At 36.4% G+C, this 17,968-nt stretch overlaps 1 protein-coding gene across 5 annotated transcripts; it reads right to left on the bottom strand.

Annotated features, from left to right (window-relative positions):
• Positions 1-202: 202 nt before the first annotated feature.
• Positions 203-17,868, bottom strand: RAD17 (RAD17 checkpoint clamp loader component). 5 transcript variants are annotated; one of them, XM_075726111.1, is made up of 16 exons: positions 17,805-17,868; positions 16,208-16,483; positions 15,005-15,088; positions 14,109-14,265; positions 13,387-13,523; positions 12,199-12,251; positions 11,980-12,105; positions 11,826-11,895; positions 11,080-11,191; positions 8,472-8,666; positions 7,168-7,253; positions 6,439-6,585; positions 5,779-5,925; positions 4,872-4,992; positions 3,487-3,544; positions 203-1,023 (listed from the first exon to the last, which is right to left on the bottom strand). In XM_075726111.1, the coding sequence occupies exons 1-16, from the start codon at positions 17,844-17,846 to the stop codon at positions 762-764; spliced, it is 2,073 nt and encodes a 690-aa protein (XP_075582226.1). In that variant the 5' UTR covers positions 17,847-17,868; the 3' UTR covers positions 203-761. The 5 variants fall into 5 exon arrangements, with proteins under 5 accessions (XP_075582226.1, XP_075582227.1, XP_075582228.1 ...); XM_075726113.1 differs by lacking the exon at positions 203-1,023 and adding an exon at positions 2,635-2,734; XM_075726114.1 differs by lacking the exon at positions 203-1,023 and adding an exon at positions 2,674-2,748.
• Positions 17,869-17,968: the final 100 nt, after the last annotated feature.

The raw sequence follows: 17,968 nt of genomic DNA on the forward strand, positions 1-17,968 counted from the left end.
AGCGCAACTGCAGTTTAAGAAGAAAAACTGCACACTACACCATTAACTTCCTACAAAATACAAAGGATGAGGACTTTTGCTTGATTGTTGTATTTCCCCTCCATAAGTTATGAAGATATCTTTCAAAAAGGGATCAAAAAATAATGTTGTACAACATATGTTCAACTTATAAACACATAAAAATCTGTGGCAGAGTACCAAACAGTATTAATACAGTAGTAGTTTTATTTACATCATCAGTATGGGTTATCAAACTTTTTACATGTACACTTCAGTCTCTTCTTTCAGAAGGGCCAAGCTTCCAAACAGCAACTGGTTTTGAAGGTATGAATTTTAATAAAACCTTCAAATGCTGACAACTTATCAAGTGCGTACTAAGAAAACACACTGTACAATTGCAAAGTAAATTAAAATGTGTAAAAAATAAAAATAACTTAAGAGTGACACTGCTTACCTACAGTCTCTTTCAAACTGATTTCAGTCATTTATCATTCTCTTTTTATCAATATAGATTACTTCATGGCTCAGGAGAGGCAGGGAATAGCTTGTAAATTTAGTATTCAGCTCAGGTCTGATCCTGCAAAGTTAAGAGGAAGCTGAGGAGAGCTGTCTCAATGCTGACACAGCATGTTTAGACTTGGCCTCCTAGCCCACCTAAGTAGCTAAAGCAGTGCTTTTGTGCAGACCATACTCTCTTTAGCAAAGGCCTTTGTAGCCTATTAATCTATTCAGGCAAGTCGGTGGTTGATATTTTGTTGTACTCAGTCACTATCATATTCCTCTATGTTTAATTCATCTTCCTCCATGACTGCTTGAGCTGCAACAGGCTGAGGCTGACTGCAAGGGAGTTCACTTCCACTGCACTGGCTAGAAGAGAGAGAGAATCCATCCGATTCATCCATTCTGGTTTTCTCCATCTGTACAGCTGTCTCCATAGCATGCACATCAGCACGGTCCCCCTCAGAGCTAACAAATAAGTCTGGTATCCCAGGATCTTTGTCAGTAAGTGTTTCAAGCTTTAACCTGTAAAATTATCATTGCAACAGTAAGTTACCACAAAAAAAACCCAAAACAAACAAAAAAAACCCACACACATCTCCTGTTCTCACACACAAAGCTGCAATAGAAAAGACTGCCCATTTACCACACAAGTCACTCCCCCTTCACTGATTCTCAACAGCTTTCACATCTTCTGGCAGTAATACCCTCCATCAATCACAGTTCGTTCAAGCTATACGTGTTCTGCGCTTACATCACTACCTTCAGTATTATGTTTCTACAGCTCTGTGTGCGTCTTCCAGGTACAAATACTTGTGCCCAGAACTCAGTATCGTACAGCTTACATGACAGCCTACAGAAGACACAGGAGTTCCTCTCGGAAAAGGACTGCCCTACATAGCCTCAAACCACAGCAACAGCAAAATACCAGATCGTGTTTGTGCTCCGTCACTGCCCCAGTACCCGTTGTTGCTTGAAGTTTCTTCCTTACAGTGACAGTGGTTTTGCTTAGCTTTTCTCATATACATGAACTGCTAACAGTTAAGTTACTGCCAACACCCCATGGTACATTAGATCCTTTCCAAGCAAAACCAAAGAAACCAAAATCCTTTAGGACAGGAAGCAACTTGACTTGAAACAAGCAAATTAAAAAAAAAAAAAAAAAAAAAAAAAAGGAGTGGAAAGGAAATCTTTTTATGTTTTATAATTTCCTTTACTATGTGGACTTCTCAATCTTTCTAGCATCTCTATACGAGTATGTGACCAATTTTCCTTTATTATTTTTCCCACTTTACATGGGAATCATAAAAAACTTAGTTACTGACAAAAACTCATTGTGACACCAATTCAAGCTGATCAAATATCATGTAATCTCCTCAATGCCAATTTTCTTACTACAGTACCATTCCAATTCCATTAATAAATATAACGGAAAATAAATAAAATATTCTTATTTATATTAAAACAGCTGCACATTAAGTTATTTTAAGGACTGCTTAATAACACAAAATAAACTATTTTCAGTTAGGATTCCAGCAGGAAGCAAACACTTACTGGAATACCTACATTTCTCTAGACTTCCTTTCCAAGATAGCGAACAAATGAAAAAGGATTACCATGTTTTCAGGAGAAAGTTATCCCTCAGATAAAACTCTAAATGACACACACCCAATTTATTAATGCAGATACAAAATGTTTATCAATATTTAAAGGTATGCTGCAGACAAAAGTAATGGCATAAGGAAGTCTACAATTAATTTGTAAAGTTACAAACATTTTGGCTTAGACTAGGGAGATTACAAAGAAATACACCCATTAGGGACACTTCTCTTTCTTCCTGATTAGCAACCAAAACGGCTTTTAACACAAGTGTTGGGGAACAGGGTGGTTCTTGGGTAATACAGCCTTTACCTTACAGGTCAGTATTTCGTAGTTAAACTCAGAGAGCAATACCACAGTGGTAAATACGAAATGTTTTGTCAGATGCCCTAACAAACTCTCTCTCGGTTAAGAGATGAAAGACTTAGTCTGATTCCAGCTAACTGTGATCTTGATCCTTTATTAGAAAAAGACCATCACAATTAAAACTCTTTTTTTTTTTTTAATTTCAGACATATCAAAGTTATAGAAATGTACCTGAGGCTCTACTAGTAGAAATGATGCCTACGAATCAGAAGGCTCACTGGAGTCATAATGTAACATGTCATGCCATGTCACCCCATGAGCGCTACACAATCTGTAAGTAGAACACTAGTCTCACAGATGAAATAAACAGTATTTTCTCAGTATTTAACATCTAAAACAGAGGAACTTCAGAAGCTATAGTTTCATTAAAAAATCCATTCTATACAAAGGTTTACTCCAAATAGTCTGATAGGCAAAAATTCCACAAAATAAAAAGCAGTGCTGCTATACAGTTTCAGAGGAAGCACTTGTTAAAATATTTTGTAGTTCCATAGATGTATAACTGCTTCAAAGGAAATAAGAATAATTCCCCATTATACTTCCTTTCTTACACCTCTAACTAACACGCATGTGAACACACAATGTTCTATCAAACTTCCAGATTAATGTTTTAGGTCATGATAAACAATAGGCAAAGCACACTGTATCTTTGCAACAATTCAGTTTTATTCTCATGTAAATGTTTTGAATTGTAAAAAAATATTTTATTCAGATCATGCACAGGAGAAACATATATATGTCTAGGACAGAGCTAATATCTGATACAATAGAAAAGAAAGCTAGACAAGGATTAAAAGCAAGACTAGTTAAAATGTTGCTACTAACATTGTAATGATAAATAGATTTGAACTAGAAAAAGTTTTAACAGGCAAAATACAAAATTTTCATGCTCGAAGTGAGGGAAAGTGTCACATCACAGATGTACACTGAAGATGTTTCTCTATAAAAGAGTTCTTTTCCTCAGTATGTTAAGAAAGAAAGAAAGTCTTGTTTTCTTTAAGGAAAGACAGAAGTCAAGTTTACCTCCCAAAATGTCTTTTCAGCGGTAGCCTCCCAACATCTTGGATAAAAGCAATCTGAGCTGAGAACAAAGAATCACCAGTATCATATTGGGTAGATCATAATGCACATACAATTAAACATACTGGAAAATAAATAATCCATAAGTTTAGCCAAGTATTCCTGTATATATTTGCAGTATTTTGGATACCAAAACACTGTGCATGTGTATGTATTTTTTTTCCCAAACTGTTTACCACATTACCATATTTCCAGATTGTCTACACAAAAAAAAAATCCCTGACATTCATCAACTGTGTATTTATGATGTACAGTTGTTATTCCATAGCCTACAAAATGAATTCATCCTGATGTCAAGGCCTTAGTTAAGACATGAAGCCTTTTATTAGAAGTAATTAACAGAGCATAAGCGACCCAGCTGTCTAAACAGTAATTTTTGGATTACGTACCATACAAAGTAAATTTTTCCGCATTAAGTGTCTGCTATCGGATTACCTGAGGTTATACATTTTTTTAATACACTGCAAACTTGGATTTTGTTTACTTTATCTGGGAAAAGCTTTCTAAAGCCTTTTAAGTCTGTTGATGTTACTGGAAAGGGATCAGTAAACAATGAAGATCTAGTTAATACTGCCTACTAGATTTCCAGAAGTCTTCTCACCAAATCCTCTAGTAGATTTAAAAGAAGCCCTAAGCCTGAGAGAACAACTTAATTAGTGAAGTTCGATAAATAACTAATGAATAGGAAATGGGGAGAAGGGTATGAGGTAATAGTTAACTCTTGCAGTGGAAAAAAGTTGCCAATAATAGTTCTGCAGAGATCTGTGCTAGGACCTGGGCTATCCAGTACATTCTTAAATGTAACCCTGTGAAAAAAAGGGGATGAAGAGCAAGATGAGCAAGTTTGTCCATGCCACCCAGTTAGATAGGCTAGTAAGGAAGCGGGCAGATAGAAAAACTGTGCAAGGACCTTAAGAGACTGAGTGAGAGGGCAACATGATGAAATTCAGAAGTACACAGATACCAGAAATCCATGCAGTAATAAAAGGGAAAAATTATTTCCAATACTCCAACATGAGGACCCCATCTTACACGTTTATAAAGCAGCACATAAGCCTCACTTCTGCCAAGAGAGATACTTATTTTAATTCTTTCAGTTACGTAAGTTTTAAAAAAGTTCTTGATGTTGTTTCAAACCTAACAGAACAGCTTTAATTTTGGCGATGTTACTAGAAACATTTTTGGATACCAGCTATATGCATTTACTCTAAGTATTTTTTTTAACTGAGGCAAAAGCACAGATAGTATTGACATTTTGGGTTACAAAATTTTTCAGTATGCTTTAATTACAAAAAAGAGTCCAAGATCAAGAGTTACACCCATCTTACCTTGGTTTCTCATTGGATTTGCTAACATAGCAAGATAAGGCAGTAGCTCTGTCTGAACACACTCGGGTGGTAAGCAGAAGCTTGAAAAGAGAGATTTTGCAGCAAGGCAGTTTTCTTGATACTGTAAGAATTGGGGCAAAAAGAAACACAAGTAAAAAAACTGGTAAATCATTATTAATGTAGATATTCTGTACCGTAAAAGACAAACTTTCTTCTTGCCTGCTGGATGACTACACACAAGCTACTGAAAAATGAGACCAGAAAAAGAGGTAAGCAGTTAGAGTAAACATATACAGATCATAAAAATGGTAAATTCCTTCATTTTTGCCTTTTGCTGGGCATTGCAATTTCCATAAAATATTTATCCCTTGATTACAGAATCCCCCACCCATCTAGGCCAGTATTTTTTGCCAGATACAGCAAGAGAAGCATTAGTTCAAATGTAAAAAATTGCCAAGAGCTTACGTGTCTCATGAACAAGCTATTTCTGATAAACACATAAAACATAACACCAGTAATTTTTTGAACTTACAAAACAGTTTAATGTGATTTAAACTGCACAAAACCTTAAAACTTACTTTTAGGAATACTTTATAGTATTTCAACACTAATTGTGTCTCCATTAATTTACAATTAAGACTCTCCCAGCACTATGCCAACTTGGACACAGGAATCAGACTTTGTCAGAGGCCTCCAATTTATTTTTCCATTAAAGGAGTAATACAAATGTAACTCTTCAAGCAAGTGCTTTTTAGATGTAGCTTATATCAAAATAGGTATTTGACAAATTTAGCACTGTGACCAAATCTCATCTATACTACTCAATTGTCATACCTTACCAAAAAAAAAAAAAAAAAAAAACCAAACCCAAACCCAAAATGAACAAACAAAACCCCCAAGCATTTACCTTTTTATTGATAAAGAACCACTGGGGTTTATGTAAAGGCCGGAACCCCATCCCTCCTTGGTGGTGAGCAAAGGCTCTGGACGTATTTGAATGTATCACCCCTCGGGTAGCCACAGATGCACTGTATTTTTCCATCACAAGCCGTGTCTAAGAGAGAAATCGAGCATTATGTGAACTCAAGGTCTCTGTACAGTGTGTCTCACTTGAACTAAAACACACTCTGTAATTGCAGTGGCACGACATGCCCAGGATACGTTTAGATTACTGTGAAACTTTTACTCAAAGCAGCTGAATGAAAAAGCTAGCTCAGTTACTTCAGGGGAAAAGGCATACAGACTCCAACACATTTTTAACATCAATATGTTCTACCTAAAAATACTTTGTAGAGTATTTTACAAACAGTATAACACACTACAATAAAATACTGAGAGAAGTTGGACAAAAAGTTGGACCTGCATGTGTTCTATAGTTGATGTACTTCAGCATTAACAATTCATTGTTATCTATACTGTAAGCTTGAAATGATATAGCTTAATTCCTATTGAATTGTAAAAAAATTGCTTTCTACCATTCATAAACACTTAGAGAAAAATGCAGAAGCTCAATGTCAGAGTACTAAAAAGAAAACAAAGTATGTGTGTATAAAAAGATGACACTTACACTCCAATTACTACAAAGGACATCAGCAGTGCTCAAATATTCACTGGCTCTTACTACATCATCTATATCAGTAAAAAAGTCTACATAGTTCTGGTGAAGGTATAAATTAAACATGCTTCCAGACATATGCGATTTTTCCACAATATCCTATTAGGAAAAAAAAAAATTCAAGTTTTACACAGTGTATAAAGAAAAGCATCCTATAAAAGTTGTGATACATTTAGATGGTTAGGGAGCTGGCACATGTGATCTACGAAGTGATGCTTATATACAACAGGGAGGTTGGTTTGCTCCCAGAGAAGGCTAATGGTGGGGATTGAGGGGCAGAAGCCATCGCTGTCTTCAACTCTCTTAATGAGTTGTAACAGAAAGGTGAACTCTGACTCCTCTTGGCAGTGCACAGCAAAAGAATGAGAGGTAACAATCACAGGCTGCAGCAAGGGGAAGTCCACCTTCCACTACAAGTCCACCAGTGAGGTGAGAGAATCTCTACCCCTGGAGAGACTCAAAACTCCACAGATCAAGAGCCTGGGAACCTAATCTACCTTTGAAGTTAGCCACCAGAGCTCCCTTCTAGATTAATTATTCTGTAACTTAGACAGATTGAGTACACATATATTAAGATCAGTGACAAAACCACTGTGCTTGAGAATTTGCATCAATCACTTAAGAGTTTGTTTTGGTTTTTTTTCAAACCAAACTGGAATCAAGTAGTTACTGCAGATGTACCTCAGGCTGAATAAGCAAGGTGTCTCGACGGTAGTCTGATAAGTGAGCAGGCAGTTGAGGAAATTCTGATTCTGACGCTGGTTCTCCTACAAAGGATTTTACAGTCTTTAGTCTTTCAGTATCAGAAATGTTGTTACATTTCTGCACATAATCAGAAAAGCCAGAAGACACACATTTCAGATTTAATATTCAAAATTAGAATAAAAATTATATAGGAGCATGAACAGAGATGTGTAACTGCATAAATAGTAGTTTTCACATATATTTAGCATCATTTTTAGCAACTGTCGTCTCTACCAGCAACTAGATTATACCATTTTCAGCACCCAGAAAGCTCTTTATGCAGGCACAAGTACATAATTATATAGTCAATATTATACAGCTAACTACACATAATTAGTTACATTACACATCATATAAGATATTTAATCTAATTATTTTCATATTCCCTCATCTTACTGTTTCTCCTCAGCTGATTTTGGAACTGACATTGTGAACTATTCCTGAAATGTGGACAGCCAATGGCATTCTGGATCCTGATTTAGCTGAGTGCAGATAGTACTCGTTTAGTAAGTACCAAATGCTTATGAATTATAGTTTTTAAATGTTAAAAAACCCAGTACTGTAACCACACACAGGGAGCAGATAAGTTCTGTAAATTTACAGAGCCTGAGTGTCTAAAAAGTAGAATTTTTCAGTAGTAGTAAGGTGGAAAGTATTTTGGAGAGGTGGAAAGGGAGACAGGGTGTGACAGCATAGTGGAAGAGGTTTTCAGGTCAGAAAGGAGAGAGCACGTATGTCTGTTAAAGGGAAAGAAAGTGTTGAGATAAACAGTAGGAAGGAAAAGACAGCAGAAGGAGCCAAACCCATATACACAAATAATGGAAGCAGTAGCTATGAGACTGCAGGGCTGTTCTGTAACCTTTAGGAATACAGACAAGTACAGAAGGTAACTGTACAACAACATATAATTCTGCACAAAAGCGCAATTTGCTTTTGTACAAAGCAATAAATGTGTTTGCTATCTATCTAGCTTTGTGTGCATGACAGCATGTGGACCTAGTGCATCCAGAGTTAATGTAATTTTATTACATACATGCAGTACATCCTAATGAAACATTTATTTACCTAATACAGACAGCTGCAATCTCAGTTACCACAAACTTTTATTACTGTTTTTCTGCTGTTATTAATGACCAAATGTGCAAATTAGAGCTCACCCTAAGCCTTACTTTAGCAAATTAGCAGTTAGCAGCTGACATGCTTTGCCCATTGAAAGGAAGAACAAGTCAAAGTTTTCTTACTTTTGCAGTAAATTATTTTCCCCAGAGCATGGAAAAGAAAGATGGAAGCATCTTTGCCACCAATAGCTTGTATCTCCTGGTCTTCTGAAGTATCAGATTTACTTTTCTTTCTTAGTTTAGATACTGCTGCCGCTTCACATTTTAGTGTGGAGCTCCTCTTCTTCCTTGACCAAAACTCTTTCTCCAATGAGCAGTCTATCAGTAACAGCAAAAATGCAATCAGGATAAAGTACATTAATCCAAAAAAGTTTTCTATCATATTGCTACTGCTAATGTTCTAAACAAATTAAAAAAAAAAACAAAACAAAAAAACCCCAGAAGAGGTTATATAAATAGGGGCACTAAGAGAAAACTCATTTATTAGGAAGACCACCCAGTCACCTAAACTAGCATGCTTCATTCCACTTCTATCCCTTAAGCCAGAGCTAAGGTGCCAAGAACTTTTTTGAATAATAAATATCTGTCGTGAAAAAAAGCTAGCATTCTTGCTTATTCATTCTAGTTCTGATGCACCCCCAATTTGCCATTCTTAAAAATTTCTTCTTTACAAAGTAAAACTGCAAATATATGTGGATTGTATTTCATTCTGTTCACTTATCAATTTATCTTCTATTTGAATTATCTGTATAATACCCTCACTGAAATACAAGGCAGCAAAGAAAACCTTTCATTTAGGTGATGAACAGTAGGCTTCCAACAGCCTACTAATTTCTACAATGTTCTGAACTCCAAGGAATAAAACCCTTCTTCTACTCTATTTTGAAACTCAAAAATTCTCAAGCACAATTTGATTTTGTGTTAGGTGAATGTTCCTTATCAAGCTAAGAGAACTTATCCTTTAAGTATTTATCTTTCTTTTCTCCCACAATTACCATGGACCCATTTTACTTGTTAATACTACTACAAAGTGAATGTATCGCTTGTGTTTACATATATACACAAGTGAAATAAATTATACGTACGTAAAAACAAATACTGCATTCTCAGGAGATCAGCAAGGAGGTGAGGTGTCTCCAAAATCTACAAAATATCACTGGCTGCCAATCATTTATCTAACTGAAATACCTGAACAACTAAAAAATTTCTATTCAAGATGAAGGCAGCTACTCTCAGTTTTAGAATCTCAAATCTGCGAGAAGAGAATGTTCAGTGTGGTATGGCTTGAGTACATGATTCTGAGATGTCATGTACAGAAGCTGTCAAGCCATGTGCCTTTGCTTTCTCCCAAGTTCTCTTTATAACTCTCATGTTTTTACATTTCCAAGGTAATTTATTAAAACTTAACACAAACTGGTCATTTTAAGACCATTTAGATTTTCTGCAGTATGTAGAAGCTACTTAGCATCCAGCAGTGAGCTACTGCAAACTTTTCTCAGGTATCACCAACCTACTAGTTATTAACTTAATGGCATTATCATCAAAATGGTTTTACTGAGAAGAATTTTATATTTTCCTGATTAACACAGAACAATACAAACTTAGTATACTAGAAGACATCAGAAGAATTTAGTTTCCAAGTTTGCAAATTAAACCTAGAAACCTGACTCTCTCCCTCTGGTAATTTAACAAAACACAGCTAAGCTAATTTCAATATACCCTAAAACTCAAACTACAACATTCCCTCTTACAGTAAGGACTTGAAACTACATTTAACCATTTATTTCATGAGCACATTTTCTGTTTGCAAGGTGGCTGGAAGAGAAAATGAGTAAAGCAACAAGATCACTGCTAGCTTTACAACATACGGCAGAAGACAACTGTTGAATTGACTTCCTTATTTCTAGGTTGAATATAAATGCTGGCACCATCTAACAGTTCTTAGAATGAACTACACATGCCAGAGTACTGCTTTTAAAAATCATAGACTATATAACTTGCATGCATTGGTTTCTTAACAATGACTGGCTTCCAATACTTATAAAAGACTTGACAGTAGATATCCTGTTTCCTTCCGATGTTGGAACACTTAAAATAATCCCAAACTAAGTCTGATTTGAGCACTGTCCAGCCAAGTACTTTCAAGACTACTAAAACACTGAACTTCAAAGTTATTCTACAATACACTCAGTAACTTTTCACAGTAGGTCATGCCACCTCACAGCTTTTCAATTTACCAACAGCCACAGGAACTCCAAAGCAAAAATCAATCACTACAGAAATACTGTATACAAAGTCAATGGGCTACTTCAGAAATGCTTTAAGTGTACAGATAAGGACATGGAGAAGTATAAAGAACCAAGCAATGAAAATATCCCTTTCAAGTTAAGGTTGCATCATAAAAGCTTTGATCAGTAAACACACACCAATAGCAAAGATATCAAGAAGAAAAGAGGGCATTTCATTAAATTACATCAACACATACATAGCAGATGTTACTCAGTTTTAAGACTACATATAACAGTCATGAAATAGAACATTTTCAGCTTAAAAAAACCCAACAAAAAAACCCAACAAAAACAAACACGAACTTTGTGCCTTTTATTCCCACTCCAGAATGTGTGTCAAAGATGTTTTGCACAGCTCACCTAGCTGTGCTGCAACAGCGAACAGAATACCTTTACAGCAAAAATGGTCAAAATGTCATTCACTTAAAATCATAGGTATTTACCTTTCATAGAAGAAAACTGAAGACTGTTTATTGCACTTCTTATATCACCTGAACAACCTCTGCAAAGCAACTCCAGAGAAGTTCTATCAAGAGCATAATTCTTTTCTCTGTTCTATGAGGAAAAGCAACATTCAAAGTAGTAAGAAAAAGCAGGAAAGGGAGTATTTGAAAAGCATTCTGGCTGTGGGGACCCACCTCTGATACACACCATAAACAGACTACATGAGTACCCACCATGTGCTCAAACTATGTAATAATGCTAACTTTAAAACATTTAATCGATTTAAGCACATTGCCACATTTTATATAGCAATATTAAAGAGAATAATGCACATAATTCTTTGCAAGGTGTCACTCTATATTAGACTTGGATGCAATCAAAACCAGTTCAGGAATAATACAGGACTTAGGTTCGTGACCTCTTCTGGCCTTGCTGGATACAGTGAAAATTACTTCTATTGCTATTATTTGTTTCATATATATATAGTTTCTGTCATAGGCAGAAGAATTTTCAGAAGTAACTTTGAAGACTTACAACAAGGAGCAAGTGCAACTAATCTTAAAGACCAAGATATCTTTCCAGTTTGTTCCTTGTTTTCTGTTGGGGGGGGTTGGTGGGGTTTTTTGGGGGGTGCGGAGTTCTGCTATCAAAGATCAAACAAATACAAATAACATATTTCAGATATCAAAGTCTGAAATCTTTTGGCCCTGGCACTGCACAGAAGTTATCAGTTTTGACAACTTACCATACTAGCTTCTGTTGCAGCTATTCGATTAAGAACTTTCATCATATTTGTTGGTGCAACAGGCTTGAAACTGTTGAATTTCATTTAAAAAAAAGTAATTAGTTTCTGACTTCTCGTTTATTTCAATCAAGTTCTAATGAGATAAAAATCTTACCTAATATTGGATATACACAACTCCTCTAGAATTTCCATTGGGAATAGTAACCTCTGGTTGCTGTCTCCACTGAAGTTATCTGATATTATAAATATAAGGGGACATCTGCTTGTACGAACAAATCTCCTAAATTGAAAAATAAGCAAGTATAACAAGAATCAAACTCCAGTTTACTGCAAGTGGCTAAAGTTAATCATTAAAAACTTATTTGCAACTGACCTGAGAATTTCATGTAGACTGCTAGGGTCTCGATAGAACTGATTAGGTATGTCCTATTCAAAACAAATGAACTGCTGTCATTACATTCAGATGTATATATTCTTTCCCACAGACTGACTGTTATGGCACACTGCATTGCTACACATTTTTTCTTCCTAGTTAACTTGCTTTCAACTAAATTTGAATGTGGCTAACAGTGAAGATAACCAGGGGAAAAAAACAAAGAAGAAAAATCCCAAAGCATAGTATTTCTTCCTTTTATTATGGAAAAAAAAAAATATGTAAAAAGAAACATTTTCTTTCTGTCCTTGTTTCCCCAAGAAGCAGCCTTGGGTGATTACACTGCCTATTAGACAGAGTTTTACTCAGAGGATAAACAATCCAAGTAGCAGCTCCACTGAGGAAGAGGGCAGGATACACTATTTGAGATATGAGAGGACCTACACAAGGAAGTGGCTTCATGCAGAGAAGTCACAGAAAACTATGCTTCCTAAATTCTACAGTACATCATACTACTCAGCTAGAATTTTTATCTCATCTATTCTTTTTCTTGAAACTTACAGACAACTTGACTACCACAACTTAGAAAATTCCTCTGTCAGAAAAAAAGAAAAGCTCCGAAAGAAAATGCTATTGAAATACACTCCTGAATAAGTAAAAATAAAGTCTTCTCCTGTACCTCCCGTTATGGTTTACAAACCCTCAGAGTTCACATCTCTGCCCTAAATAATGGCTCCCACGTAAGACCAGGGAATGCTAAATTTCTAATGCTTTCTAATTGTATTAATTCTCACGTATCTTCTACATTCTCCTGCATCCTTAACTAACAAGAATAGTGTGAGTTCTTTCCTCTTCCTGTTTATACACATACGTATTTCTAGAAAGCTAATCATACAGAAACATGGGTATGACTTTTCAATATTGTTTTGATGCACTTTTTGATACTCTATTACTTATTTCTGTACACAAACTAATCTCCAATTTCTGCCTATTAGCTTATGTAGTTTAACTACAGGTAGAACTTGGTTCTACCCTGCAGCAGAGACTCAAAAAGTAATAAAGAACTCATCTGCAGTAAAGCAGACTAACTTTTGGCAACACCAATCCACCAACTGAAGCTAGTTAGTATGTCAATATTATAATAAAAGGTATTGTTTTCAAAATAAGATTCCATAAGTTTTCACTTACTTCAATAAGAATAAGCTTTTTATCATTTTCTGAGGACTCCCCAAGCATCTGAAGTTTGCTATACTTATTTGCTCTTAATAGAAAATCTTGAAAGAGAGCTGCTTGGGCCTGACTTGGAAATGTATGAAAATTCGAGTCTGAAAAAGAAAACTAATTAAAAATGTGTATTCTATGTTATACCCAGTAGAATATAAATACCCACAATAATATAATATATAATATTACATATATATTCTATATAGATATGTTAATATCTATGTTAAATATATAGATATTTATATATAAAATATAGAATATAATACCCACCCATTTTTTTTTCCTGACAGCAGCCATTGAACACCAGCATCCAAGCCCTTTGGCAAACACATTACCAATACAAGAGAATTTTTAAAGGGTAGAATTCAACTGAGGATCCAGACCAAGACAGACTTACCTATAAGTGGTAAAATATGGCTCAAATGATACCCAGGCTATTACATAGCTCTCTATACTGATTTCAATCACAAATTATTTCGGAGTACACACTGTAAAAGAAAAAACTAAATCCCTTTCCAGATAAAAGCAAAAGAAAGATTCTTATGAAACACTACGGATCTGACTTCCATGGATGTGGATCTGACTTCATATGTGACAGAGACACAAAAGAATAATAAAATGCAGAATACAAAAATCACAAAACTCACTGGAAGAAAACAAAAAAAAGAAAAAATCAAACTACTTACCATGGCCAAACATATTTCCTAAGTCTTCTTTTGTAAAGTCTAAAGATACTGGATTTGTCCATTCTTGCACCTGAATGCCAAGATCTTTTGCTAATATTTCTACAGTTGCAGTCTTTCCACAACCAGCAGGACCAGTTAATAGTAAAACAGAGCCACCCTGTCACAGGGGAAGGGGGGGGGGGGGGGGGGGGGGGGGGGAAGAAAAAAAAATCCCAAACATGATAAATAAAGACTGAAAGTTGGCTGAAGATGAATATAGGTTGCATTTCTTCTATAGTTTCTCTGCTAATGATTCTCTTTTTTCCAATAAAAACTGAGTTAAATATTTTGTGTTATTAACTTACCTGTTGAGCATTCAGATAGAAAGAGATAGATCAGAATTCTGAAAGCCTTGCTCTCAGTATTTAATGTTCAGTTAACTGCACATCATGTACACTACCAACATAATACATACTGAAATACATACTGAACTGGAGAATTGGGTCTGAAAAACACTAGGCAAGACTAGTAAATTATGCATAAGAATGCCTCTTATCAATCAAGAGGTTAAAAGCATCCTATTACATCAAGTCAGTGCAAGTGGAAATTTGCCAACATACTTAAAATTAATCTGTGGGAAATAAAATGCAGTTACAAGCACACACTGAAGAGGTATAACCTGACTGGATGGTAGGAAATGGTATTTCTGAGCAAAACCAGAATCTACGTCTTAGCAGCGTAAGCCCTAAACAAATATACAAGCTCTAATCTATGTTCTTAACAGATTTCTTATAATGCAATAGATATATAATCACGACCTATAATTTAAGGGTTTTTCTCTGAAATGAAAAATTATAATTAAATCCAGCTCGTTTGTATGGTTTTATATCTCTAGGTTCTAATTTTAGCAAGATTACCTGCTTTGGCTGCCTCTGAAATATGTGCATTTTTAACCAGGTTTCAACTTCTTCAATTTTCTTCTTTTGCACAGCAAGGTCATTCTAAAACAAGATTAAAGTATATGAAATGCATATAGACACCTCTTGGTTTCTAAGACTGTAATGATGAGATTCAAGAACAGAATATATGCTGACTAAAACATTAACAGACATGTACGTATATATTCCAGTTACATGCATTTATGCCATATAGAAGTAACTGCAACAGTTAAGGATAATCATTTCAGCCTGTTTACTCAAACAACCAATTTTCCATTGCTTGCAGTTGGAAAATAGTGAATTACTTATTATCCCTAAAGTAACAACATTACAATCTTGCCTGTTTTTGTCAGTATTCTTTACAGCTATCGCTGGTACTTTTTAGGCTCTACTGACTCCAATACTAGCTAGATTTTTGGAACTTGTGCAAATCTCATGCACCTTACTCACCTTCTAGCCTTGTTAACTCAATTCCCCTCCAGAGATGAGCTATTAAACATTTAAATATAAACCACCACTACTACACTAACTTACATCAACAAGCTAGGAGACAGTTAACCCACATGCTGACACCTTTGACGCACACTGGGAAAAAGCTGTTCTACAAGTAGAACCAGCGAAGACAGGTTTACTACGGATTTGAGCCCTTTCTCCTTGAAGCCTTAAGGTACCTGCACCCCCCACCTGCAAAGTCATACCTAAGATGCATCAAACAAGAGATAGCGCAAAGTGCAATTAGACAAATACTCTGAACATGCTAACAGACCAGCTAACTGCTATCCTGTAACATGCAAGATAATTTCTGTTATCTTCCCTATAATGAGTGCACTAACTCAGTTCTCTCTCCTTTCTTTAGCTGTGGATTCTCCTAGTACCTGGAGCTGTCAGATGTGTCTGAAATTCAATAATGGGTTCTAAAGTTTAGGAGTGGATTGGCAGGAAACAAAAGCTCATCAGTAGCTTTATCTGCTCAGGAAGCCTGGGGGAAAAAAATGCATCTCCTACAGATAAATAGCTCATTAAAATCTTAACTACTGACAGTAAATAAATCCAACTAGTACTTCACTGCCCTAATAACACAGGATATACTTAGAACCTGACCAATACGTATCATGAACAGAAGCACAACATGCTACGCTATAATGTTACTATTACATTAGCACTTAAGGGTAACTCTCACACCTGAGTTTCAGGTTTGTATCTATCTACCCATGGCTCATCTTGGGACTGGCTCCAGTTTTGTCTGGACTTGTTACAAGGCAGATCTACTGAAGATGACTTTGCTCTTTTTCTGGGCAGAACTTTGCTTTTGCTACTTTCTGGCACAGAAGACAGGTCTTTCTTCTTCTGCTGACGTTTTCTTCCAGAGTTGCTTTCTAGTGGCATCACAGGAACTGCACTAGAAATATTTGTGTTTCCAAGGAAGTCATCAAATGAACGTGCCAACCAATCTGTTACCTGGTAAAATACAAATGTTTTGCTATTAATCTAGCACTCTCCTCCCCTTAATTGGCTACAGCTATCTGTAGAAAATTGGAGGTTTTTATCAAGTGTATGTAAGAATATCTCGTAAAGAACTTCATTAGCATTGAAAGGCATACTACTAGTTAGCAACAAACACGGACGTTTATGCTTTTTCAATGTGTCAATTATATGTTTCTTCAGTATTAACAAAAAGCTACACCTTACACATTGTGACAGAGTATTCTGCAGCAAATTGGCAAATCAGAACAAGTTGAAAATTCTAAAAAACACACATTCAAACTAAAGAAGTAAAATTAAAACAGAGATAAGAATGAAAAAATGACATAAGCTTGTTCATACCATTTTTACATTCGGGTCATGTTCATGTTGTCTCTATATAGTTTTCAGTATGTGGCTTCTTTTTTTTTCTTTTTTTAACATTTACAAGACAGCCATTTGTGTTTAAAAGTTAGAAGTAGGCAACAGGGAAAAATTATTTAGGCAGCACAATAAAATCAAATATTATTTGTTTGCTGTGTGAGGAAGCTTGGACTGATCCAGAATCAGACTGTCACATATATCAGAAGTCTGTCTGACAGTGACAAGGAACGAAACAGCTATTCGCATCAATATTTAATTTTGGGTTTGAGAAATACCCTGCTAGGACAGGTGTACAAACTTACACCCCAGAGCCACTTTTCAGCCGACCTATGGGCCCAAAATAATATCCCAGCGGCCACATACTCTCTGCGGCTAACAACCGCACTGTAACCTTTTAGCACAGGAACTGCAACGGGCTACATGCCGAAACACAGTTCTGTGTAACAGAATAGATGTGTCATCTCCAAAAAGGTCCATGAATGCTCTACAGTTTACACATCTTATAAATTAGTGCAACAGAACACTACCAGACAAGAGATTATCTAAGAATAAGAGGCATCAGCAACCGGGAAATAGGATTTGCCTCTGCACTATTTGCTTTTAACGTTATTCTGACGAAAACTATATTTAGTTGAATTTGCATATTTACTAGCGGGCCAGATACCACCACGTGAGGGGTTTTCCTTTTTACACACTGCACTGTATGTATGTATGAAAACAAACACCTTACAGATCGGAAAAAAAAAAAAAAAAAACCGGAACTGAAAAGGAACTGCCAACAGAGACCAAGGACTAATTACCGGGCCTAAAAATACCGCTAATCGGAGCCGCCGGACTCTTCCCGAAAGCTGCAAAACGCCTCCTCAGGCAGACTTGCGGCGCCCGGCAACCCCTCACGCCGCGCCCCTATCCCCCTTGCCCTGCCGCGGCCTACCTCCGCCGGCGCCGCCTGCCTTCCCGAGGAGCTTCCAGACATCCTCAGCCCGGGCGGGGCCCATCCGCCGTGCGGCCCCACTGCGACAACCGGGCCCGAGGGCAGGGCCCCGCGGCCGGGGCGGCCGGCGCCGAGGAAGGGCCCGGGTGGGCCGAGGCGGCAGC

Source organism: Pelecanus crispus, chromosome Z, assembly GCF_030463565.1.
Source record: "Pelecanus crispus isolate bPelCri1 chromosome Z, bPelCri1.pri, whole genome shotgun sequence".
NCBI classification, from domain to species: domain Eukaryota; kingdom Metazoa; phylum Chordata; class Aves; order Pelecaniformes; family Pelecanidae; genus Pelecanus; species Pelecanus crispus.